Source organism: Paramormyrops kingsleyae, unplaced genomic scaffold (assembly GCF_048594095.1).
Source record: "Paramormyrops kingsleyae isolate MSU_618 unplaced genomic scaffold, PKINGS_0.4 ups329, whole genome shotgun sequence".
NCBI lineage: Eukaryota > Metazoa > Chordata > Actinopteri > Osteoglossiformes > Mormyridae > Paramormyrops > Paramormyrops kingsleyae.
In genome coordinates this window covers 6,121-31,621 of record NW_027326266.1, presented here as the reverse complement: position 1 = coordinate 31,621, position 25,501 = coordinate 6,121, and the positions used below count along the sequence as shown (strand labels likewise).

Here is a 25,501-nt window from a genome sequence, read left to right as displayed (position 1 = left end):
GTGCAGTAACTGGCTGGAGAAAATCATTGCTCTGGGTGCTGATGGTGCTGCTGTTAATTTGGGCAGCAAAGGGGGTGTCATAGCACTTCTGCAGCAAGAGGCAGGTGACCATATTGTGCCTTTCCACTGTATGCCTCACAGGTAAGACTAGAAGATAAGGTATGACTGACACCCTAAAGTCACTGTGAGTTTTTTTCATTTAAATGTAGATGTATCTAAATTTAAAATTTGACTATCTTTTCAGATTGGAATTGGCAATGTTGTCAGTGCAGAGGGACAATCCAATGATGGGGCAATTGTACGACCTTCTACATTTAATTTGGAAGACCTACCATTTCAGCCCAAAATCAATGAGAGAGCTCAGGGTCGTTGGGGCTGACTTGGGGGTAAATGTGCTGATGCCCAGTGGGGTGAAGGGGACAAGGTGGCTCCCACATGTTTCAAGGGCCCTGGAGACCTTTCTTAAACCAGGACAGTTCACTGCTGTGTACTACCATGTGGACCATTTGGCAGGCTCCTCTGCCAATGCAGACATTGCAGGCTGAGCTACAAAGGCCAGTGCATTCTTTCAGAATATTCCTTTCATTTTATTTTTTTTTAGGAATTTAGTTCATCAGTGTTCTATGTGACTATTTTTTACTGTTGTATGATACAGGTTAAGAAATCAATGGAAGATGCCACTTTTGTGGCCTTTTGCCATTTTATTGCAGACGTGTTCAGTGGCATTAGTAAGTTTAGCCTCCTACTTCAGAGGAATGAGATCATCCTACCTCAGGTAAGGGAGATGAATGTGGGATGTGTAAATTTGAATTGTGTTTGTGGTCATCTTCAGCTGTGTTAATAATACTGCACTGTTATATCTAAACAGGCAGTTTGCGGCCTTGAAAAACTGCTGGTGACCACAGAGGCAATGGTTGTGAGACCCAAGCCTAATGGACAACTGTCAGAGTTCCTGGCTGACATGAGGCTGCAGAGAAGGCAACAGCAGGATGAGGGTGAAATGGCAATCTACAAATTCCAGGTATATGTATGGTTTTGTCTCCTAGAACAGTCCATTTTTACAAATATTTCTAATATCTAACTCACAATCTCTATTTATGGTTTATGCAACACACAGACAATAACACTCAAAGGAGAGGCATCAAAGCTGGCAGGAGTAATGGATGCAACAATCAAATCCACTGTAAAACATCTGAAAGCAAGATTCAGTAGCCTCCTAGGCAAGTGTAGTCACCTGTCTTATAAACACATGTAGATAAGAAATATTGTTACTCATTTACTAAAATGTATTTGTTCTTACAACAGGGGAGAGTGCTTCTGAGTCTGACACAACTAAGGCTGTCAAATGCTTCAAAATTTTCAATCATGATAGCTGGCCAGAGAACCAAGAGGACTTAGTGGACCATGGTGCTGATGACCTTGCATTTCTATTGGATCACTTCTCCACAGTCCTGAGAAGGTAGCTGGTGGATTACTACAATATTATGTGTGCTGTTGGTAGATATTTTGTTCATGTGAACACTGATTAGCTGTGTAATCATCATTTTCAGAAATGGTGTAATCACTGAGCTTGCAAAAGAAGTTTGTAGGCTTGAAGCTGTTAATTGCCAGGATGTTCAAAGACAAGACCTACCTCAGCCTTTGGGAGCTTATGTTGACCAGAGAGCCCTACTGTTCAGAGTACAAGGTCAGTTTTTGTTAATGTTCTTGTAAGATTGTGTCAGTTTTGCTATCGTACACACATTGCTTAAATAAATTCTTGAATGTATTTTTTTTTCTCAGAACATCCTGCACCTTGTACATATTATGCTGGTCCTCCCTGTCTCAGCTGCAGTTTGTGAGAGAGGGTTCTCTGCACAGAAGAGGATCAAATCAGACACTAGAGCATCCCTTCATTCAGACACAGTGGAAGATCTGATAAGAATCAGTGTAGAGGGGCCAAGTCTGGAAGATTTTGATGCTAGAGAGAGTGTGGCCAGCTGGTTTAGTCAAGGCCAAAGATCAAGAAGGCCAAACTACAGGAGTTGGTCATCCGAGGGGCATGTGACTGCAATGGAGGATAGTCCATAAGACATTGAGCCATGAGATGTTCAGTTTGAAGCCCTTAAAACACTTAATTTAGATTTTCTTTTTAGGTAATTTATCTTGAGATTTTTTAAGTTTAAATTTCAGCTCAGTAAAGCACTTTAAGCACCAACACTTTTTCAGTAAGTTACCTTTCTTGTAGAATTGTGCTTGCCTTCAAATAAAGAACTTTATATTGACCAGATTGTTAGTTAATCATTTACAAGTCAATATTGCCTATATGGACAGCGATTAAAAAACAAACAAACAAACAAATAAATAAATAAATAAAGTGAACTTGTAAAACTGCGGTGTTAAATGTGATGCGGTTGAAAATTTGGGTGCACCTAACTTTTGTGCTGGTGCACCTAAGAAAAAAAGTTAGGCGCACCAGTGCAACCAGTGCAAAAAGTTAGTCTAGAGCCCTGAATCAACCAATCACATGGCAGTTGCTTCAATGCATTTAGGGGTGTGGTCCTGGTCAAGACAATCTCCTGAACTCCAAACTGAATGTCAGAATGGGAAAGAAAGGTGATTTAAGCAATTTTGAGCGTGGCATGGTTGTTGGTGCCAGACGGGCCGGTCTGAGTATTTCACAATCTGCTCAGTTACTGGGATTTTCACGCACAACCATTTCTAGGGTTTACAAAGAATGGTGTGCAAAGGGAAAAACATCCAGTATGCGGCAGTCCTGTGGGCGAAAATGCCTTGTTGATGCTAGAGGTCAGAGGAGAATGGTCCGACTGATTCAAGCTGATAGAAGAGCAACTTTGGCTGAAATAACCACTCGTTACAACCGAGGTATCCAGCAAAGCACTTGTGAAGCCACAACACGCACAACCTTGAGGTGGATGGGCTACAACAGCAGAAGACCCCACCGGGTACCACTCATCTCCACTACAAATAGGAAAAAGAGGCTACAATTTGCACGAGCTCACCAAAATTGGACAGTTGAAGACTGGAAAAATGTTGCCTGGTCTGATGAGTCTCGATTTCTGTTGAGACATTCAAATGGTAGAGTCAGAATTTGGCGTAAACAGAATGAGAACATGGATCCATCATGCCTTGTTACCACTGTGCAGGCTGCTGCTGGTGGTGTAATGGTGTGGGGGATGTTTTCTTGGCACACTTTGGGCCCCTTAGTGCCAATTGGGCATCGTTTAAATGCCACGGCCTACCTGAGCATTGTTTCTGACCATGTCCATCCCTTTATGACCACCATGTACCCAACCTCTGATGGCTACTTCCAGGAGGATAATGCACCATGTCACAAAGCTCGAATCATTTCAAATTGATTTCTTGAACATGACAATGAGTTCACTGTACTACAATGGCCCCAACAGTCACCAGATCTCAACCTAATAGAGCATCTTCGGGATGTGGTGGAACGGGAGCTTCGTGCCCTGGATGTGCATCCCACAAATCTCCATCAACTGCAAGATGCTATCCTATCAATATGGGCCAACATTTCTAAAGAATGCTTTCAGCACCTTGTTGAATCAATGCCATGTAGAATTAAGGCAGTTCTGAAGGCGAAAGGGGGTCAAACACCATATTAGTATGGTGTTCCTAATAATCCTTTAGGTGAGTGTATGTGTGTATGTGCACAATGAATAAATGGAATAAGCTGCTACAGTTACATTGAACCATGTGCTTGTGCTCATGTGCACAAGCACACACAGACACGCCGATGGGCTTTAGAGTTTAACTTTAAGTCTGTGAAAGCAGACATAATTATTTCTGTCAGGACCTCGATGTGTATCCAAGCCCCAAAAACACACTAACTCAGGCGTTCACGCAACTTATCGCGAAAAACCAGACAGAAATAGACTTGAAAATTTTAAAGAAAAGACATTAGCGGTTTTTGTTAATGTTTAAAGGTATAAAAAAACCTTTGCTGCCTTTCTTAAATGGCTAGAAAACATTGGCTCAACACCATTAAACACGGAATCCGCTGTTTGTAAACGGTCCGCATTTTACCCTCACCCCTAAAATAGTTGTGCTTGTTTCACATTTTCTCTTGTTTCGCTTGGGTATGCCTCTACTTAAATATTGTGTCTCTAGTTAAAAGTTTGGCACCTGTGTGTCATTCACATAGGCTTTCACATATGCAAATTGCCACCCCTCTTCTGGGCTAATGCCGTACGGTCATTTTGACAACGAATTACCAGCGTTATTCGTTGATTTTTTTTGGTCTAAAATGTTTACTTTATTATTCACATTGGTAGAAAAGTGCTTCAATACTTTAAAAAAACGTCATGGTTTATTTGAAATAACTGGGCACTCCGTTTGTTGCTGCCATATTTTGAAATGGGTTGTCCAAGGAATCCTTATTCTTTGTTTGATGCCCCGGTTTCGGGTAAACATCCGCGACGGTTTGACTACACCATATGGCCAAAGTGGCCTGCGAACGGACGATCACCCTGATAACAAAATACAACTAAATACATCTTTCTGTCAGGATGTGGGGGGGTCTATGACATTCGGGCTAAGTGGAGGCAATAGCTTGGGAAGCCAGCCTATCTCAAAGCCTGTGGCCTGTTTGATTCTACCCCATGTTTCCTCCGTGCATGTCCGCTGTGATATGCTTAACAGACACGTTTGATGGCATTATTCTAACATAGCATGTTGCTAAATACCGCTCACTAGTTCCTACAGCTATTAAATGTATTTAAATGAAATCGGGGCATCTTGTTTAGAATAAAACTAAGAAAATACAGGTAGATAGATCTTTCGCGTTTGTTGCTGCCGCCGCCATTTTGAAATGCGCGTCTGCGTCAGTGCGCATGCACAAGCTTCGCATCCCATAAGGCAGTTATTTGGCCCGCATTGTTTAAACTGGTCGCACGCGCCTGGCCCTGCTCCTTGGATAATGGCAGCCTAGATCACGCTAGCTTTGTGCTACACTGACGGGACCCAGAGCCGCTATCGATGGATCTTCGCCTTTGGTGAAGTGTTTTTTTTCTCTTTTACTTTGAAATAAAACTGTTAAACTGATTACGGCTTTTTCTCATTTTTAAAAACTTGGGCTAAAGTAGTTGTGCCTGTTTCACATTTTCTCTTGTTTCGCTTGGGTATGCCTCTACTTAAATATTGTGTCTCTAGTTAAAATTTCCGGACTTGAAATGCCCTTAGATTCAGAACATGAGAAGGGTAACACATTGAATAGACTAAAATGAAATTTGAATAAATAAATCATGTATATATGTTTTGTTTTAGGGCGTAACACTAGAAAACGCAGACGGTACGTTTTGCTGCTAGGTTGTTTCTCTTTTGTTTCGGGGACCGCAGGTCTGGGCCTTATGTCCTAAAAATTATATGACAATATTGCAAAATATTTATCAAATGCATATGTAGAAAACAGACTATGACAGGTGCTTTTGAGTTTTTCTGATTATGATGACCGAATTGCTTTAAGAGTTATGGAGTATGTGACCGATATATTATTAAATTACACCAACAACCTGAATGGTATTTATGTAAAAATAGTATATTATGATTGTTAATTATGCAGATGTTTAGGCTATATTATGATGCTCAGGATACTCAAGTTAATGCTGATGATATGAATGCTATATAAGATATTTTATCGATATCACAGCTGATAACCTTACAAGCTGCATTACTTCTGCATGCATGTTATGTTGTTAGAATGAGCGTGCACCTCAGAGTAACAGTAAGTTTACACAATGTTTTATTGTTTATGTTTTAAAGCATCCAATGCATTTACAGGCCAGTCCTGATGCAACAAGGTTTTGCCTAGATGGTGTGTTCAGATGCCCATGCTGCACTTATGCAACTGACCAACAATTCAAATTTACAACACACATTCAGAGCCACGTGAGACATGCGGTACAGCATAGAGGTAATTCCTAATGATGTTTATTGGTCTATTGATTTTGGTGGTTTTAAAACATACACATGCTTAAATGTAGAATGCACTTCTTACAATCAAGATAGACAAAATGATGTGGAGTTCCTTAGTGGGAGTCCCTGAAGTCATGTGAATATTGGTAAGCTAATTTACCTATGTTTGTGTTTTGTTTGACACTGTAACTTTCTGATCAGCTACTCCTGACCTCACTCCCCCAGTCCCGTTCTGTGTATACCTTTCTTTTCTGTTGATAGCTTTGGTCTTCATGTTGCCGTCTTGCAGGTTTCTTCATCAGCAAATGCAACAATTATTGCAGACCCACAGGACACTTTCATTGTCTTTATTGTAGCCAAACAATAATACGCAAAGACCAGTTTAAACATCATGTATCCCAATGCATCAGTGAAACCAAGCCAACCACAACGGAAGCGCATCAGTCACCTCCCGCCTCTCCTGCTCCCTCCTTTACTGCTTCTGAAGCTGCATGTCCCCCTCCCCCAGTCCCCATCCTCCACCCCTCACTTTCTTCATGTTCCTCTGATCCTGGCTCCTCAGCAGCACCAGCACTACCACCCCCTCACCCAAAGAAAGCAGAAAACAGTGAAGTGTACTAGCTGTGGCCTAATCCTTAATAGACGGAACCTACGGATACATCTTCGAAGACGTCACACTCCCATCAAAATGGACATTACGGCACAGAACCACCTCAGTGCTCAGTGTGTTGATTACACAAATGGAGTGTTTGCAGTAGCAAAGTATTTTATAGCACCCAGCACACCAGTACGTGTCATTAAAAGGACATGGGGTCCTGACCAAAAAACAATGTGTGAGCTGGATATCTGCAGAATTAATGCAGAGTTTGCAGAGAGGTCAAACCTTCGTCCATTTGAGTGCCACCACATTCAGTCCCTCGTGTACTGCCCTCCAGCCAAAATGGACACTCCATCACTTACAGAGGATGTTTTGCAGGTGATGGTACATGACAAGTGGTTTGGGGAAGACAAAAAGGAAAGGTGTTTGGTACGTCAGAGAGAAGCAAATGATGCAGGAGTCCCGTTGTCCTGTCTGGTGACTGTGCGTGGACCCCCCTCCAAAAAGCACATTTCTGTATACGAGTCAACTATCTCCTATTACAGCCGGCTTGGCAGAGTGGTGGTAAGGTACAATTCTAAAATCATTTCATGGCATTGTCCTTGCGCGAACCCAAGGCAGTCATGCATACCTAAATATGTTGCCAAGTGGCATTTATTTGAAACAGACCAGGCACTCTTCAGAAAAACCAGAAGTGTGGAGGAGAACATCACAGAACATTTTCCAATTGACATGGAAAGTTTTGACCTAGAAGAAGGAGCTCCATACCCACCTGAAGGCAAAAAATCTGTCGCGGATGGTTCAATACATTTTTCATAAGAAGAAACTGCCTGCGATTTTCCCCTCAGACGTGGTCAAGACCATTCATTTCCCTGTGCACTTCATACCATCAGAAACCTTTTGCTCAGAATGTTTAGAGCCCACTCCTCTAAGCGAACCTGTGCTGATTACATCTAAGGCTAAAATCCTAACAATCACTGATGTCATAGAAGGTATGTTCTCTCTTTATTTAAATATTTATTATCGATATTTTAACATTTCATTACTCACTACATGTACTGTAAATGTCAGTGTAGCCATGACTTCCACTATCAGCAGCTTAGCCTCCTTCCCAGCAATTCACACTTGTATGCTTACTGAGAATTTCATACACTGGCTTTTAGTACTGTGCAAAGTATAGAGACATGTCACAGTGTAAAATGGTGAAAGATAAATGTGTAACATTTACTGGTGCTTGTGTCCATTAGGAATTTCAGTGTACAGAAAATGGTGCTACAGGTGTGGTATGGCATATCGATACCAGGAGTGGACTGATGGTGTCCACAATTTCGATGACCACACACTTCTGTCCATATACATGTGCCATTTTCTACGCAATACACTTCAGGTAGGAACCATGTTCTGTTTTAATCATTTAAAACAATTACGAATACTTTATCAAAATAATATATTCTAAAGCCCTTAAATGTCATACATCAATTTCACAGACTCATCAGGCAGTAGGGAGTGCCATGGATGTGTTGGAGAAGACCTCTGGTAAAACCTATCCATCCAGGGAAAGGGTCCTGCAGGCTTATTTAAGCTTTGAAGCACTGTCAGACCTCAGTTACACATATGCTTGTGTATCGTGTGGTTATCATCCAGTATCTGTTGTGATGGACCTTCATGAGAAGGGCGTTTTTCGCATGCCTGGTAAGTGAACACAGTTATTCATTTTCTTAGTCTTACATTGTTTCAAGCACCACATATCCAGCTATGACTGTTTGGAACATGCTTACTTAAGTCTTGCTTTCCTTAGTGAGCAGCATTGAGGAACCATCTCAGACTTTTGATGGAAAGGTAAGTGTTGAAAATTTCTGGGAGATGGTTTCCCTTGAAATGATCAGCCGTGGGTTGGTCCCAAGTAAGTACAGTCTGCACAATGTTCTAGGTGGGATGACAGTATTCTAGCATTTACTTTGTTTATCGTGGAATAATGTACTGTTATGTTAATAATATTTTCTAACATCATTTAAAGGCAACAAGTCAAACCCATTTGTCGTCCATCCCAGTTACCCAGTTATCAGCCGTGGATTGGTCCTCACACAAGAGATAGGGATGTTGTACTCAACACTGAATACAAAAAAGTGTATTCTGCTTGTAGTGCAAAGGAGGAATCTGAGTTTAACCACAGAGGACCGACTGACTGATGAACTTCTTAAGGTCAACGTACTGAACTTAAGTCAATTTTTGTCAGTTTTGTCAAAGATGTGTGTTTTTGAACCACGCTAGACCAACTATACTAATGTTCATTATAGATGGAAGCTGTGCGTGCTCTGTGCCGACAGTGTGGCATAGACCCCAAAGGCTCACGGATGGACCTGGTAACGAGACTTCAACAAGAAATGAAGCAAAACAATCATTTTCTCGACATGATGACTCCCTCATCGCATGTCTTTTTGATGCAAAATATTTTGTATCACTACAACAATGCTAGAAATTCAAGAACTATAGAAAGCATGAAGAAGAGATTGGGCAAAGGAGTGGACATACAGTTAAATTCCAATGGTCAGACAGTTTTGGGTATGTATTCCACCCTCATTCTAAATTATTAGTGGTAATGTCATGTTTATGTCATGTTTATGTAATTTTGCTGTCCGGTGCCGTGAAGTTATATTTGTCTTTTAATTGTAGGTGATTCCTCATGTTTATTTTGCAATTTGAAAGATCATAAAGCTATAACTTACAAATCTGTCAGAAATGCTAGACAGCATAGCGTTGATGAGAAATGCATGCAGTACAACCGATTAACTCATTCTAAATCATTTGGTTTAAAATGTGCTTTTTTGCAGCACCAGCTGAAGCACCAGCCGAACAAGCACAAACAACAACAGCAGCACCAGCTCATGGTATGACAACTGCAGCATCCCCTGGTATGAGGACAATATATATTTTTTGAGGGCCTGGTTGTACAACTTAATAAAAACCTTAACACATCCATGTTTTTTAGAATATGTATACTTATGTATGTTTGCAGTGGGTACTTGATCTGCAGCTAAATGTATACAGTACCAACCTTCAGCCACCCTAAGAAAGTGTTATATGCTTCATAAGATGGCTCAGTATCACAGAAATGTGGTGAAACACTTATTTGGTTAATATTTTCATGCATGGTTTGGTATGTATGACAGGAGATCTACCAGTGTGCAGTGATGACTGCTGGGGACTACCACATCTGGAGCACACAAGTGCCCGATCGGAAATCAGAGACTCAGAGGTGCATGTTTTATGTTTTGTTCCTCCGTATTTGTTTGTTTGTTTATATATTGATTGACTCATTTGATTGATTGCCGCATGGGCTCTCTTAGTCGCAAATTTCCAAGGTGGTAAATGTGTTGGTCCTAACTTGTTGGCACCTACATGTTTTCATGATCATCCATCATTAGATGTTCTCCAAGTGCTACACATTCATTAGCCACTTGTTCATACAGAAGATGTCATGGGATCCTTATAATTTCGTTTAAATGTCAGTTGAGGTATCTCATGAACTTCTGATTGGAAGTGTCCAAATCTCCTCTTCTTTTTTTTTTTTTAGCTTGATAATGTGCTGGATCGCACAAAACCAGCTACTGAGTTGATGGGGAAAAGTAGGCATCACTGTTTTATCAAGATGGGACTTCCTAACCTTGGGATTAAAGGAACAGTTGGAAGCAAGTGTTAGTACAGAAATTATAATTCTATGTGTTTCTAAATGGATTTTACACTGAGTCAATTGAGTGTTTACAACTTGTTTTTTCTCTGGTATTACAGATTGCAAATTGTTGCTTTGAGCTAATCTGCAAAATTGCCAGGGAGAAGGTCTGTGAGAAGCTATGTAGTAGCATTAAACTAAATAAGAATGATCTATCCTTAAGTTTGCATCAGTTAATTTTAAGCTTTTTGTTTTGAAATGACTTAATACATTTGTGTTATCAGGGAAAGGATGTCCATGCCACTTGGCGTCCACCTCATCAGCAAGACCCGTTTCTAGCTCTGCCAGTAATGTTTTTTTTTCCCTACATCTGTGCCCTTCACCCTGTTATGCATGTTCATGAGTAAAAATATTAATGTTATTAACAGGGTATCCGCGGATCCTTAAAAAGTCTTAAAAAGTCTTAAATTCGATAATTTAAAAATAAGGCCTTAATTAGCATTAAAATGTCTTAAATTCGCGTTTCAAAGGTCTTAAAAATGAAATCTAACCGACCCTGTAAATAAGATTTTATTTATTCAATTTGAAATCTTTTCGTCTATTTGTCACGTATCACATAATGGGCGGAACCAATTAAAATACGCGTTCGCGGGGAGTTCGCGTGACACAGGCTTTACGGTAACGCTGCGTGAACCATGGTAAAGTTTGAGCTTTAGCCTTGTTTAGCCATGGGGAAATGTAAATTTAGTGAAAATTGGTTACATAACCCTAATTTTGCGCCGTGGTTAAGACCAGTTAGTGGCAGTGTGTTCGAGGTCCGGTGCATACTATGCAAAAAAAACTTAAAACTCGGAACAATGGGAGTGAAAGCTTTGGAGACGCACATGCAGTGTAAAAAACACAAAGTGGCTGCGGAAACCTGTCGGAAAACACCTGGCATTTACCAGTTCTGCTCCGTCGAGCCCACAACAGTCGGCCTACCACAGAGCGCTGCTGCATCCCAAACATCGGCGACTGCATCAGCTTCAACTTCAAGCACTGCGATTTCCGCTCCAGCAGACATCAGAGCAACGTTTGCCTCTACCACAACACTCAGAGCCGAGGTACTCTGGTGTCTGCATACGATAACGAAGCATCAGTCCTATACTGCTAACGAAGCTGTCGGTGACGTTTTCCGAACTATGTTTCCAGACTCTGAAATCGCTCGTACATTTAAGTGTGGCAAAGACAAAACCGCATACATTGCCAGATTTGGACTGGCTCCTTACATAACCAAGCTCCTCGTTGCGGATGTTAACAAGGAAATGTTTGTTTTAATGTTTGATGAGAGCCTTAATGAAACGTCCAAAAGTAAGCAGTTGGACTTGCATGTTCGATTTTGGGGGCAGGATCGCGTCCAGTCAAGATACCTAGGGTCACAATTCATGGGACATGGAACAGCTCAGGATTTGCTTCACCATTTCAAAGTAAGTACCAACCCATCACAAATCAAATTTTTATGTATCATTGGAAGCAATAATTATTCTTATATGATATGGAGTCTCTCTCTCTCTCTCTCTCTCTCTCTCTCTATATATATATATATATATATATATATATATATATATATATATATATAGATATATATATATATATATATATATATAGATATGTATGTATATGTGTGTGTGTTTAATTTTGTTTCATTAACAATCAATCTATTATGGTTTTAATAGAACATGTTTTATGTATAAGTTTTTTATATATATATATATATATATATATATACACACATGTATATGTATGTGTATATGTATATATATATATATATATATATATATGTGTGTGTGTGTGTATATATATACTTTTATATTTTTATTTATTTACCTTTTCCCTAGGAATGTGCATTGCAGTTGGACTTGAAAAACCTTCTATCTGTTTCTATGGATGGACCAAATGTTAATTGGAGGTTTTTAGATCTCCTGCAACAGGAGCATCATGAGCAGTTTGGTGGCACACAGCTAATTGTGGTGGGGAGCTGTGGCCTCCACACCCTCCACAATGCCTGCAAACGTGGCTTCTCCATTTGGCACATGGAGAAGGTTCTAAGGGCCTTGCACATACTCTTCCACAATGCGCCAGCTAGGAGAGAGGATTTCACAGCTCTAACCAAATGCACAAAATTTCCACTTCCGTTCTGTGGACACAGGTGGCTCGAAAATCTACCAGTCGTGGAGAGAGCTTTGGAGGTTTGGCCATCAGTGACCATGTACATGGATGCAGTCAGGAAAAAGAAGATACCAAATCCAGGAACGGCATCTTATGACACTCTTGAAGCTGCTGAAAAAGATCCTCTTATTCTGGCAAAGCTACATTTCTACATGGCTATCACAAGGACCTTCAGTCCTTTCCTTACCTTCTATCAAACAGATGTGCCTGTGATTCCGTTCTTTGCCAAAGACTTGGCTGAGCTGTTGAAGGTATTGTATTTCCAGTACAGCACTCTCATATTGATAATAATTAATCTAATAATTTTATTTAATTTTAAATCTTGTTTGGAAGTTTTCCATTTAATGGCATACATAGTTTATGGAACTAGGAGATGAAGCAAACACTAACAATAGTTGTTACAGTAGTATACTAAAATTGAACTCAAGTAAATGTAACTTTTTTGTGTGTTTTGGCAGAGTATGCTGAGGCGTTTTGTCAAGAAAGAAGTACTCAAGGATATCAGTCCACTTCAGCTGGTCAGATTGGATGTCAGTGACAATCAGAGCTGGGTCAACCCAAAGGAAGTAAACATAGGCTTGGGTGCAGAATCTCTTCTTAAGGTATTGTTTTCAAGTTATTTTGATTCGGCTAAAAGCTTGATTTCATAAAAGGTCATAATAGGTTATAATAGGTTTTTGCATCCTCCCATCAGGAACTACAGAAACAGAAAAAGATAGGGGAACTCACAGTTCTGGAGTTTAGGAAAGACTGTCTTAAAATGATGTCTACCATCATCCAGAAAGTACAGGAAAAGAGCCCATTAAAGTATCCTGTAGTGAGGCAGGTGGCCTGTTTGGATCCCAGCATGATGTTGTCTGACCCTGACTGGTGCAAGAGCAACATGACAAAACTGGTGCAGAAGTTTTTGCAAGCCCAACAGTTGTCAGGAGGGGTGTCTGCTGGTAGGAAAGAATAGTTCAGTTCTATCGAAGTGTAGTAAATCAAGTTGTGAAATATGCCATTATTCTAAATGTAAAAAATGGCTTGTGTAAACATTGTATTAATACTTTATATGCATACTTTTTAAAAAAAATAAAATTAATAGTATTTTTTCCTTACTGTTGTTTTCTGTAGGTGATGTGATAATCCAGCAGTTTAGTGACATGTTATCTGCTGAAAATGAGACCCTTGTCTCATACCGATCCACAGAGACCAGGCTAGATACGTTCTTGCATGGTGTACTTGCCGAGCGCTATGATGAGTTGTGGGGCTTTTGCAAGAAACTGCTTCTCCTGTCCCATGGGCAGGCTACAGTGGAGAGGGGATTCTCCATTAACAAAGAAGTGGAGACCTGCAATATGCAGGAGGAGACAATGGTCACGCATCGACTGGTATGCGATTATGTCAACATCTGTGGGGGGCTCCTCAATGTGCCTATTTCTAAAGAGTTACTGGCCTCAGCTGCATCTGCCAGGTCTAGATATAGAATGCACCTTGATCAGCAGAAGGCTAAGAAAATTACAGATGTCCAGGCACAGAAACGGAAATCTTTAGAAGAAAACATCGAGCACCTGAAAAAGAAAAAGAAAATTCTGGTCCAGGTATCTATGAGCCTGCAGAGGGATGCAGATCAGCTTGCAGAAGAAGCTGAAGGAAAAGCTGGCACCTTGATGGCACAGCTCATTACAAAATCAAACACACTGAGGAAGAGATATAAAGAAAAAACAAGTGAATTACAGCAAATTGAGACCGAGTTGGAGGCAAAGGGCAAAGAACTGAGATCAATACAGTAAAAAACAAATGTTCAGGTTAATGGCATGCAGTGTACTTACTGCTGTGCAGTGTTTGTTTGAAATCTTCATAAGCCCATGGCTGTCAATATTCTTCCTAATGATTAGTCAGTGCAAAGACTATGTTTTGCAATTTTGTTTCACTCTTTCTGTAAATCAATAAAGAGTTTAAGGTAATTGGTTGTGTTGTGTGGTGTTTGCAAATTTGTTACTACAAAATTGGTCTTAAATTTCATTCTGTACGGTATTAAAAAGGTCTTAAAAAGTCTTAAATATAACTCGTAGAAACCTGCAGATACCCTGTATTAAACTTAAAATGGCCTTTTCCCCTTTATTAATTTTTGGATCGGTACCTATGGTTGAATTTCTCTGTTTTACTTTAGTATAGAAATAAGCAGTTGATTTGATGTCCTGCCTATATTCATAACAAGGACATGACTGACAAATGGAGCGTTGTCATATTGCGGCACCTTACACTGGGATATGCCGAATCTGGGTGCAGTCACAGCATCTTTAATAATTGTGTAACAGAAGCGTATAACACCAAAAATATGGCCCTGGGAAAAGTAAAAAGTACATTTATATTTATTTTCTATCACATATAGGATGATGCAGCGTCCAAAGACTGCCTCCTATTTCCTGTGTGGAAACCTGGGCACTGGGTCCTCTGCGTAAGTCTTTCAGTATATTTGTCAAATCATTTTCTTTATCGCTGTTGGAACATCAAATAATTTTTAAATGATCAATTTCATGTTGCATCTTTTAAAGCTCAATTGCAACACGGCTAATCCCAGGGCACTGGAAGATCATCAAAAATAAGGTACATACACCCATGTTTTTCTTTCTTTATTCCTTGTTAAGTGGTGGTATGTTAACCATTCTTAAAATGATTTATTGGATAGGACATTCCAGCCCAGATGGAGGTTGATGACTGTGGTGTTTTCATGATAATGGCAAGTTATAATTTAAAAGATTATGGGGTGTTCTGTTGGCACAAGCTTTGTGTGTAAATGAAGCATTTTGCGATGTAGATAGTCCAGTTATGTATACTTCAGTCAAAAATTCTGAATGGTCAATATCAGTCACACACACTAGTATTTTTGATATTCTTAATTGTATATTTCAGTACGCATTATACATGGCACTGGGCTGGCCATTTGACTTCAAACAGGTAATAACCCAAATTCTGACTTTCGTAGGGGTATTTGTCTAGTAAGAATTTAAACTGCATTCTCAACTTTGTCTTCCGTCTGTTAGCATGACATCCCGGAGCTTCGGAGATGGTGGTGTCTTTTGTTTTTTGGAAAACATGTCACCTGCAAGGTATATACACCTAGCTACTGAAATGAAGCTGTTTAATATACGTTCAGACTACTCCTGACACGTAGCCAATACTGCCTCTTAGGACAACGAGCTGTTATGTGCCAGGAGAGGCCAGCGAGTGTAATGAGATTGAGGAACCTGCGAGGTATGACGGTATAGCTGAATCTGCCTTAGGGTACCTCTGTGTGCATCTGGTCCCATTTAAAATAATTATCTATAGTACCTGATAAGCTTAATTTTTGATAACATGTTACATTTGTTCGGTTTAATTGGAAGCCATTTAACAATTGGCAACCATTTCATGTAATACAGTTGTCATTGTTTATGGGTGTTATAACTTTTAACATCTAATGTATCGGTTATTATATTATTTATAACTTGGAAACAAACTATTCATTAATCAGTAATACAATTCCTTTTGTGTCACACTTTTTAAATATTTTCTGTGATGCCTCGTAGTGCATGGCATATAAGTGAAGTGATTAGTTGTCATTGACACACCACAGCACACAGTGCACAACAACAAAATGTGTACTCTGCATTTAACCTATATGTGACACCATGACATTGCAGAGGAGAGCAGTGCTTGGGGGTGGTACCTTGCTCAGGGTACTTCAGTGGCACCTTTCGATTACAAGTGCACTTCCCTAACCATTAGGCCACCACTGACCCTATTACAAACAGCAGCATAATTTAATGGAGTCAGATTAATTGGTCTTAGTGATCTGATCTGAAGGTGGGGATTAGGGTTGTAACGGTATGAGATTTGCACGGTATGATAATCGTCTCAGAAAATATCACGGTTTCGTGGTATACGGTATTAAACTATCATTATTATTAGTATAATCATCAGCTACAATGACCCTTAAATGAATAAAAAGAGATATGTTTTTTGGTTGAACATGGTTTATTGTAACAAACTTTTTTTTAATGAAAATAAAAAAAACTTATGGAAGTATTAGTCTAACTTTTGGGGGAGAAATAAATAAAATAAAGCTGCGCATCTCCCATTTGAACAAAATAAGGAATAAGTTATTTCTCTTTATATTAGACAAGAATAAATCAAACTGTCCTTCCTCTTTAACAGCATATATGGGAGAGCAATATGTGCAGGGTCATGTTTGTTAATATTTTCCTGAGATTATCATAGCAGCATGCATTTCTTTGCTTTTTTTCAGGTCAGGTTATGATGAAGAAATGTAAGCATGTTGAGATTTTCAGGGCTCAATCTTGACCGCTGAGGTGAGAGAATGTGTCCACTAGTACTAAACACCTATGAGTTTTCAGTTAGTGTATTTGATGATTATTCTTTTAAATAAAATTATAAAATGATCATTAAGTGTTCTCTTGAGAGTAGCTCTGGATATGTTCATGTGTTCACGTCTTCACATAGTGAGTGAGACAGCAGACGCTTTAAAAACCATGACCATCATGCAGTGGCGGTTTTAGGCATGGGCGAACGGGGCAGCCACCCGGGGCGGCACACGAACTTGGAGTAAAACAAAAATAATCTTAATAAAGCGGTTTTCTAGAGGATGGGCGAGCGGAGACGATAAGGGATGAAGTTGGGAGGGCGCCGGGAGGGATTCTATGGGGGCCGGCACACGAACCTGGAGGACAAAATAATCATCTGTGCCGCTGTGTGTGGGGGGGGGGTAGTTGGTTAATGAGCAAGCGGCAGCCTTTTTGCGCTGTATATTCACAGACGCACATCGCGATTTAATTTGCTGCACAGCTATATTTTGATTTATTCATCCATCTATCTATCAAATCGGACATTTTACGTGGCATCTGAATTATACTGTAATTGACTCCAATTACATGACTGGATTCCGGGATTCCCTCTGCATCACAGAAATAATACGGCTTTAAGTTATAAATGGAACTTACCTTTATCTTCACGGAGGGATGGTATTCGCGAATATGGGAGAACATGTTCGACGTATTTCCTCCTTTTGCGGCCACTCTTCGTCCACATTTCTTGCAAACTGGATATCCACCCCACGATCATTTTTCGGATACCCAAAATATTCCCATACTGCAGATTTTAAATTTTTTTTCGGCGGGAAATAGAGATTAGAATTTGCAGCCACTATCGGACATTTTTGCCGCTGTGCATTTATGGGTGGAGTCTAAGCAGTAAAGCGGAAAGAAGTTGCATATACACAGCAGCGCAGGTGAGATCTGGTTTCTTTTTTTTTTTCCAAACCGCGGATAGGCAAATGTGCATGATATGATAATCGTACATGTCAATATCACAATAAACCACCATACCGGTATACCGTTACAACCCTAGTGGGGATTGATACACCTTACAAAGTTGATGCTGTAATATTTATCACTCTGATGCATTGTTCTGACCCATATGCATATAAGCCTTTCAGTCTGACAAGCTGGTAGTATCATGACTGCCTTTTTCCAGGTCTGGTGCCCAACGTGATCAAATTGTTTTACACCTGTGCCCTCAGGTGGACTCAACTCTATGTGATACCATTACAATATGTCATAGTTTTACAATAGTTGTGACAATATAATTTCTTTTAGGAAAATTCAACGTGTTGAAAGCACAGATGGTAGAGGAGGAGGAATGGGTTCCATCTCCATTGAACAGGTATTTATGTAGCTGATCTTACAGCTGAACCTGCTGTTTTTCTCTTTTTTTTCTCTGTGCTTACTGTGCTGTACCCTACAAAAATGTGAAAACAATGAGCTTCATTTTAAGCAGTTGGAGTTGGAATGTAGAAGTCATGCTATTTTTGTCTGTTTTTGTTATATTACAGAACTATTGTAAAATAATATTTGCGTGCTTGTATGATTTCTTTCACAGATCCCCCTCGACGTCCTGGAGGATATCCTTTTAGAAGTAGTCCTGTTCGAGGGTGACAAAGCTTTTTTAAAGCTGTCACTTGTTTGTCACCTTTTTTTGGGACTTAGTCGGAAGGGAAACATTCCGTGCCCGAGCGCATTTTCAGTGGCTTGACAGTAAGTATAAAACATATTATGATATTTGAATACCCTTTGAGTTGGGATGTTTGTATTCCCATTAACAAGGGATTTTACTCTAATGAATCATTCTTAAATTTGAAACCTACAGGTGTAGTCCCATGGAAACTGTACAGTGCGGCCTATCAAGCACAATTCCGACGATTGTATCGCCTGGAATGCTGCCAGCACTGTCTAGAGACTTATAAGAACAGCTTACCAGGTATGCATACTGTGTAAGAATGTTGACGATTGTTGCTGAAGTCAGTGGTTGCAAAAAAAAGTCACCAGAACAATTAATTGTGTGTCAGGTCCTGAATATTTTCTTGAAAGTATGCAATGAAAAACATTGTTGCTCTGTTTTGATACTAACTAAGTATGCTTGCTTATTATTTATTGTCCCATAGGCTATATTGGGCGTGGAAGACGAGGGGAACTTCACACAGCCTGGGTTCTGCAGCCAGTTCTGCAAACACCTTGCGGAAGACTTGGGTGTGTGAATGGGTGGGTGGGGGGGTGAGTGAGTGAATGAGTGGGTCAGTGAGTGAGTGAGTGAATGGGTGGGTATGTAAGGAAAATAGCAAATTGGATGACTTTGGAATAAAAAAAATAACAGCTACTATGCTTTTGTTTCCTTGTCTACACACAGACTACACACATGACCGAACCACATTTTAAGTTTTATCAGCTTTTCATTAAAAAGCACAGTGGCACCCAATTGTGATGAGTTACTGTATGTGGAAATGAGTGGCACCTCTGTATCATTTGTGAATAATTTGTCATCTCATATCAACATTAAATCATAAGTTTATTTAATTTTAATGTTGGCACAGAAATAACTTACAGTGCCTTTGGAAATGCAATAAAATGCTCATTTGGAAAACATTTAACTATCCTTTGTAATTGAGTAAAATTATGATAACTGAATACTTTTATAAGGCACTGTATACTTGATTGCAATGGGTTTTATTACTCTCCGGCTATATTAATACACCAATCAATATGTTAACCAATCATCACAGACAAGCATTACATCGATATCGGATTGAAACCATATTATGGCCATCCTACAGCTACATAAACAAGGGTAAATAGTCCTACTTTCACTGTCCTGGAGAGAGAGACAGAGATGTAAACAGGTAAGCAGCAGCAGAATAAAATAGAAATATAATTTCAGAATGTTTTACTTATGCAAATGTCATTTTCGAGAAATGTTCGGCTCGCATTATCACCAAATTGATGACAATATCACCATTTACTACAAAACTTTGAACTCAATAATTAAAATAATATATAAGAAATAAATTGAGAAACTAAATTTCCTGTTACAGACAATTTATCTTAAAATAGTTTGATGTTCAGAATGCTCCTCACTCCACTTCACGCAACTTTAAAACACGTAAGGACCATGTTAGGCCAAAAGCTGAACAATGTTTGTGGGCAACACTCTTGATTTCCCCAGGAGATCTAGACATAGCATATATATGTGTATGTGCACAATGAATAAATGGAATAAGCTGCTACAGTTACATTGAACCATGTGCTTGTGCTCATGTGCACAAGCACACACACACACGCCGATGGGCTTTAGAGTTTAACTTTAGGTCTGTGAAAGCAGACATAATTATTTCTGTCAGGACCTCGATGTGTATCCAAGCCCCCAAAACACACTAACTCAGGCGTTCACGCAACTTATCGCGAAAAGCCAGTCAGAAATAGACTTGAAAATTTTAAAGAGAAGACATTAGCGGTTTTTGTTAATGTTTAAAGGTATAAAAAACTTTTCCTGCGCGGGGGTGGCCTGTGCTCCCTCCGGGGCGCTGCCAGGGGGGGTGGGTCAGGTCCATGTCTGGGGGGGCCAGCCTGTGCTGTTTGGGGGGTGGCATGTCTCGAGCCCGGGCTGGTCTGCCACTTTTTTGTCGTCGAATGAGTGGGTGACTGAGTGTGGGCTGCCCTTCGGGGGGGGGGGGGGGGGGGTGATGGGGAGGAGAGCTGTTTGCAAGCAGCGCTCCTCCTCGCTTCCCCCGTCAATTTTAAATCCATCTTAAGTTTCTCAACAGTCATACTCATCCCGTACACCACATACACTCACAATCACCAACACATGCATCCAACACTTCACCTCTCACACAGGGGAGGAGAGTGGGCGGGTCTTCCTACACCCCTGCTCCCTGCCCGCGATGGTGGGGGGGCACTCGAGTAGTCGTCCGGCTGGCGGCGCCCTGGGGTTGCGGCTGGCGCTGGGGGGTGGCATCCGTTCCCCCGCATGGCGGAGGGCGGTCCGGAGTGGATGGGCTTATGTCTTTTTTTCTCTGTGTATGTGTCTGTTGTGTGAGTGGGTGTATGGTCTATGTGTATGGCTGAGAGGTGTGTCTGCGAGGTGTCTGTGTGGGCGGTGTGGGCCTGGGTCCGGGGCTAGCTGCTCCTTCCTGGCCGCGGCTGCCTCCTTGGCATGGTTGCTGTCCCTCCTCCCTGGGTGGTGGCCTGGGGGGGGCTCGGGCCTCTCCGGCGCGGGTGGGGCTCTCTGCCGGGGGCCGGTCACCTCCCGGCCGCCTGGGGTCCTGGGGCCCTGGCCCGTGCGGGAGCGGCCGTCACCCTCACGGGGTCGGCTGCCTGTTGCCTATGGTTCTCTGGGGCTCGTGCCCTTTTGGCTGCGGGGGCTGTGCCTGGGTCCTCCCTCCTCCTCCTGCTGGGGTGGGGACCCGGATGTCGTGGGGACCTGGGGCCTTGGCTCTTCCGTGCTCATGGGGGGCTGCGGACGCCTTGGTTCTCCTGGGCCTGTGTCCGCCGGCCTCTGGTTCTTGTGGGGTGTGGTTGCGGCCCCCCACCCTCGCTATCAAGTGCATTCCATGGAGAAATTCACACGCACCCAACACACGAATACATGTTCAAACACCTCCCCCAAACAGATGAACACACATGCTCCCTTCCAAGCACATGCTACAATTTTGTATGTCTGTATATCTGTTTTATTTTCTTTATTTCTGGTTGTGTCTTTGTATTTATGCTTTTTTGGTTGTATTTCAAATGCGTTTTTTTTTCTTTCTTTTTTTTCTTGCCTTATGTGCTTTTTACGTTACTCCTGTCTTTCTTAGCCTCTCTGTCCCACTGTTGTCTCCGCCTTTGTTCGTGTTTGTTCGTCCTTATGTTTTTTTTTTTTTTGTTTTTTCTCTCTTTCTCTCTCTCTCTTTCCTTCTTTCTCTTTCATTTCTCTCCCTACCCCTTTTCTTCACTCATTTTCCTAATCTATCACTCCCTTCCGGGCAGCACGGCAACTGTAATATTTTACATGTATTAAATAAGATACAATGAAATATACGAATAAAAAGAAATTGACCAACATGAAGGGCCTATACAGAGTTTATAGAGCCCCTCATGGTAAAGCAAATATGTCTGACACAGCAGTGCATTCAGACCATTATTCTGCTTGCGAAAGCTGCCGGACAGGACACATTAAAAAAAAAAAAACATTTAATTATTGTAATATATTTGCTTTACATGGTAAAGTCTTTTTTTAATTACCATGTAAAACAGCCATTATACTGTGAGAAAATATGTTTCTATTTTCTTGCTGTCATCTCGTGGTCAAGCTAAAGTTTTGCAATGAGGGAAAAAATAATTAAAATGTTTTTATTTTCTCAAAGATATTTTTATTGATTTTAAACAAGAGAAAGACACCAGCAACAAAACAAAAGCACACACGTTATTTCAAAAGACCTCACTAAATATGACCTCACTAAATAAGTCAATTCTGAAAGGGTTGCATGAAGAAATCAGATAACATTGCAGTAGAGTATTATAGAAAAAAATGATAATTTAGACATATTCAAAAAACAGTAATGATAACAAGGTGTGCAACTCTAAACCCAAAAACCTCACCACATAATAACCCCGTCCTCTTGCCAGATTGATTAATTAAAAAGAACACGACGACAATATTGTTTCTGGAACCTTACTGGGTATTACTAATAGACGGAGTCTGAGACCGAAGACTTGAAAAATACTCCAGGAAGGGCCCCCATACCTTCTGACATTCTTTGGTGGTATCACTAATCGAGTAGCGTATCTTTTCGAGGCTTAAACAGGACATAAGGTCCCTCATCCATTGAGCATGGGTGGGTGGAGCAGCACCTTTCCATCTGAGTAAGACTGCACGTCTGGCTAGAAGGGAAGCAAAGGATAGTGTCCGGCATTTCACCGGGGTCAGACATGTATCAGCATCACTGAGGCCAAAGAGCGCGATCAAAGGGTCGGGGTGTATACAGTCATTGACAAAAGTCTTGTCACATAAGGACATAGTAACTTAAAAAGGCATATAACTTTATTTCTAATCAATCAATTGTTACAATGAATGGATCAATTTAATGCCAAGGGCTTTCATATTAATAACTGGGTGCAAAATGAAACAGTCAAAAAGTGTCCTGATGTTCACAGCTTGTTAAAGTCCAAAACACCTGTTTTTGCAAGGACAAAAGTCTTGTCATGTCTTTTAATTATTCAACCAATCACAAATTAGAGGTTCACCTTTGACAAATATTGTAATTAACATAATCCCAGGTGTGTGTAAAAAGAACCCCAGCACACCAGACCTTCACTTGAAGTGCAGCCTGGCTTCTGAAAACATGCCAAAGATTCAACCACAGACCAAGTCTGCTGCTGAGGTGGCAGACATCGTTAATGTATCCAAACATCAAGTGGAGAGGATTAAAAAAAGATATAAAGAAACTGGTGATGTTCATGACAAGCCCAGGTCAGGCAGACCCCGTAAGACAACTCTTTGAGAGGACCGTTTGTTGCTTCGAAAGTCCAGGGCCAACCCTTTTTCAACTGCAGCAGAGCTACATCAGAACTGGTCACCAGAAACCGCTGTGTCTACAAGAACAGATTCTCGAATTCTCGCACGCAGTGGTCTCCATGGTCAAATTAGTGCTCAGAAACCAGCATTAACAAGAACACAACAAAAAAAGCATGTTGAATTTGCCAAGGCCCACAGCTTGCAGCAAGGATGGACAGAGGCAAAGTGGCAGAAGGTTGATTTTTCTGACGAATCATCCATTGAACTACATACCAAATGCCGCAAACACTGCAGGAGACCTGTTGGAACCCGCATGAACTCAAAATCCACCCAGAAAACAGTCAAGTTTGGTGGAGGAAAAATCATGGTTTGGGGTTACATCCATGGGGGTGTTCGAGAGATCTGCAGAGTGGATGGCAACATCAACAGCCTGAAGTATCAAGATATTCTTGCTGCCCATTACATTCCAAACCATAAGAGGGGGCAAATTCTGCAGAAGGATGGCGCTCCTTCTCATACTTCAGCCTCCACATTGAAGTTCCTGAAACTGAAGAGGATCAAGGTGCTCCAGGATTGGCCTGCCCAGTCACCAGACATGAACATTATTGAGCATGTCTGGGGTAAGATGAAGGAGGAGGCTTGGAAGACGAAACCAAAGAATCTAGACGAACCCTGGGAGTCTTGCAAAATTGCTTTCTTTGCCATTCCTGATGACTTCATCAACAAGTTATTTCAGTCATTGCCAAGACGTATGGATGTGGTCCTCCAAGCTCATGGGAGTCATACACATTATTAATTTTTTTTTTCCAAGGCACCATGACTTTATGTTCTGATGTTATTGTAGCATGTTTGTGTATTCTAAATGAAGTATATGTATAATTTCTACATTATTTTTGCATATGACAAGACTTTTGTCCAGGCAAAAGTTGACCTTTCTGTCCTAATTACATGACAAAACTCAATGAATGATGCAAAACTTTATTTTGGTATAATAAGCATAATCTAGAGGGCTTTGCCTTTTCTCATAAGCCATTTCTGATTCCAACTGATTAACTACAGGTCAAGTTATTATTTGTTGTTCCTACAACTTGGTTAAGCGACAAGACTTTTGTCAGGCACTGTAGGCTATTTGAGGACTAAGGACAGGGTTTGAAATATCCCCCTCCAGTATTCTTCAAGACTAGGACACGACCAGTACATGTGAATAAGCGAAGCATCCTCATTTCCACACTTGTCACAGCGGGGATCCACATTCGGGTAAATACGCGATAGTTTGACTTTGGACATATGAACTCTGTGCACAACTTTAAACTGTAAAAGACAGTGGCGGGCACATAAAGATGTTGAATTAACCAACTTAAATATTGAGTCCCAAGTGTCCTCACTCAATGACACGTTAAAATCCTGTTCCCAAGCAGTTTTGATTTTATTAATAGAAGGACATTTCATACCAGCCAGTTTGTCATAAATAACGGATATTAACCCTTTGCGCGTTGGTTGCAAAGTAAGAAACATATCAGCTGCATTCATAACTGGTGACTCAGGGAAAGTCCGAATTAGAGATTTGAGAAAGTGTCTAATCTGCATATATCTAAAAAAATGAGTATTTGGGAGATCAAATTTATGAGAAAGTTGAGTAAAAGATGCGAAGCTATTGTTGAAAAACAAATCATTAAAACACACAATTCCCTTTCTATGCCAATCATAAAATACAGGGTCGGATAAAGAGGGCTGAAAAAGATGATTTGATAAAATTGGACTCAAAAGAGAAAAACCAGTTAAATTGAAGTGTTTTCTCATCTGAGCCCATACTCTCACAGTATGCCAGACAACCGGATTATCAATTGACTTGTTTCGGGCTAAAGGAAGTGAGGATCCAAGAAGTGCCAAAACAGAAGATTCTTTAGCTGAATTCAATTCCAATGACACCCAGGATGGACAATTATCTTTGTTTTGGGAATAGAACCAAAACGCAATACAGTGTATATTAGCTGCCCAATAGTAATAACAGAAATTAGGCAAAGCCAGGCCTCCATAACGCCTAGATTTCTGGAGATGAGCTTTATTCAAACGGGGATGCCTTCCTCTCCATATATAAGAGGATATATCTGAATCTAAAGAAACAAAAAAAGATTTAGGGAATAAAGGTAGGTATTGACTGGAACAGATACAAAAATTTAGGTAGCACGTTCATTTTAACGGAATTAATTCTCCCCACTAAA

General features: G+C 40.6%; 2 protein-coding genes across 10 annotated transcripts; both read left to right on the top strand.

Annotated features, from left to right (window-relative positions):
* Positions 1-72: 72 nt before the first annotated feature.
* LOC140587539 (uncharacterized) lies at positions 73-2,310 on the top strand. Of its 2 annotated transcripts, XM_072708787.1 has the most exons (8): positions 73-141; positions 245-554; positions 656-775; positions 869-1,021; positions 1,118-1,220; positions 1,306-1,459; positions 1,551-1,687; positions 1,783-2,310. In XM_072708787.1, exons 3-8 carry the CDS (start codon positions 668-670, stop codon positions 1,839-1,841), a joined length of 714 nt encoding a protein of 237 aa, XP_072564888.1. In that variant the 5' UTR covers positions 73-141; positions 245-554; positions 656-667; the 3' UTR covers positions 1,842-2,310. The 2 variants fall into 2 exon arrangements, with proteins under 2 accessions (XP_072564888.1, XP_072564889.1); XM_072708788.1 differs by lacking the exon at positions 73-141 and having other exon boundaries at positions 161-554.
* A 2,581-nt stretch (positions 2,311-4,891) lies between these two features.
* On the top strand, positions 4,892-14,463 carry LOC140587538 (uncharacterized). Of its 8 annotated transcripts, none has more exons than XM_072708785.1 (18): positions 4,949-5,012; positions 5,284-5,308; positions 5,779-5,929; positions 6,908-7,521; positions 7,777-7,916; positions 8,017-8,221; positions 8,328-8,368; positions 8,581-8,731; positions 8,827-8,892; positions 9,006-9,091; positions 9,361-9,441; positions 9,700-9,785; positions 10,104-10,224; positions 10,319-11,665; positions 12,077-12,658; positions 12,866-13,009; positions 13,102-13,351; positions 13,524-14,463. In XM_072708785.1, the coding sequence occupies exons 14-18, from the start codon at positions 10,928-10,930 to the stop codon at positions 14,180-14,182; spliced, it is 2,373 nt and encodes a 790-aa protein (XP_072564886.1). In that variant the 5' UTR covers positions 4,949-5,012; positions 5,284-5,308; positions 5,779-5,929; positions 6,908-7,521; positions 7,777-7,916; positions 8,017-8,221; positions 8,328-8,368; positions 8,581-8,731; positions 8,827-8,892; positions 9,006-9,091; positions 9,361-9,441; positions 9,700-9,785; positions 10,104-10,224; positions 10,319-10,927; the 3' UTR covers positions 14,183-14,463. The 8 variants fall into 8 exon arrangements, with proteins under 8 accessions (XP_072564880.1, XP_072564883.1, XP_072564881.1 ...); XM_072708784.1 differs by having other exon boundaries at positions 8,547-8,731; XM_072708778.1 differs by having other exon boundaries at positions 8,328-8,731; positions 10,319-10,366; positions 10,484-11,665.
* Positions 14,464-25,501: the final 11,038 nt, after the last annotated feature.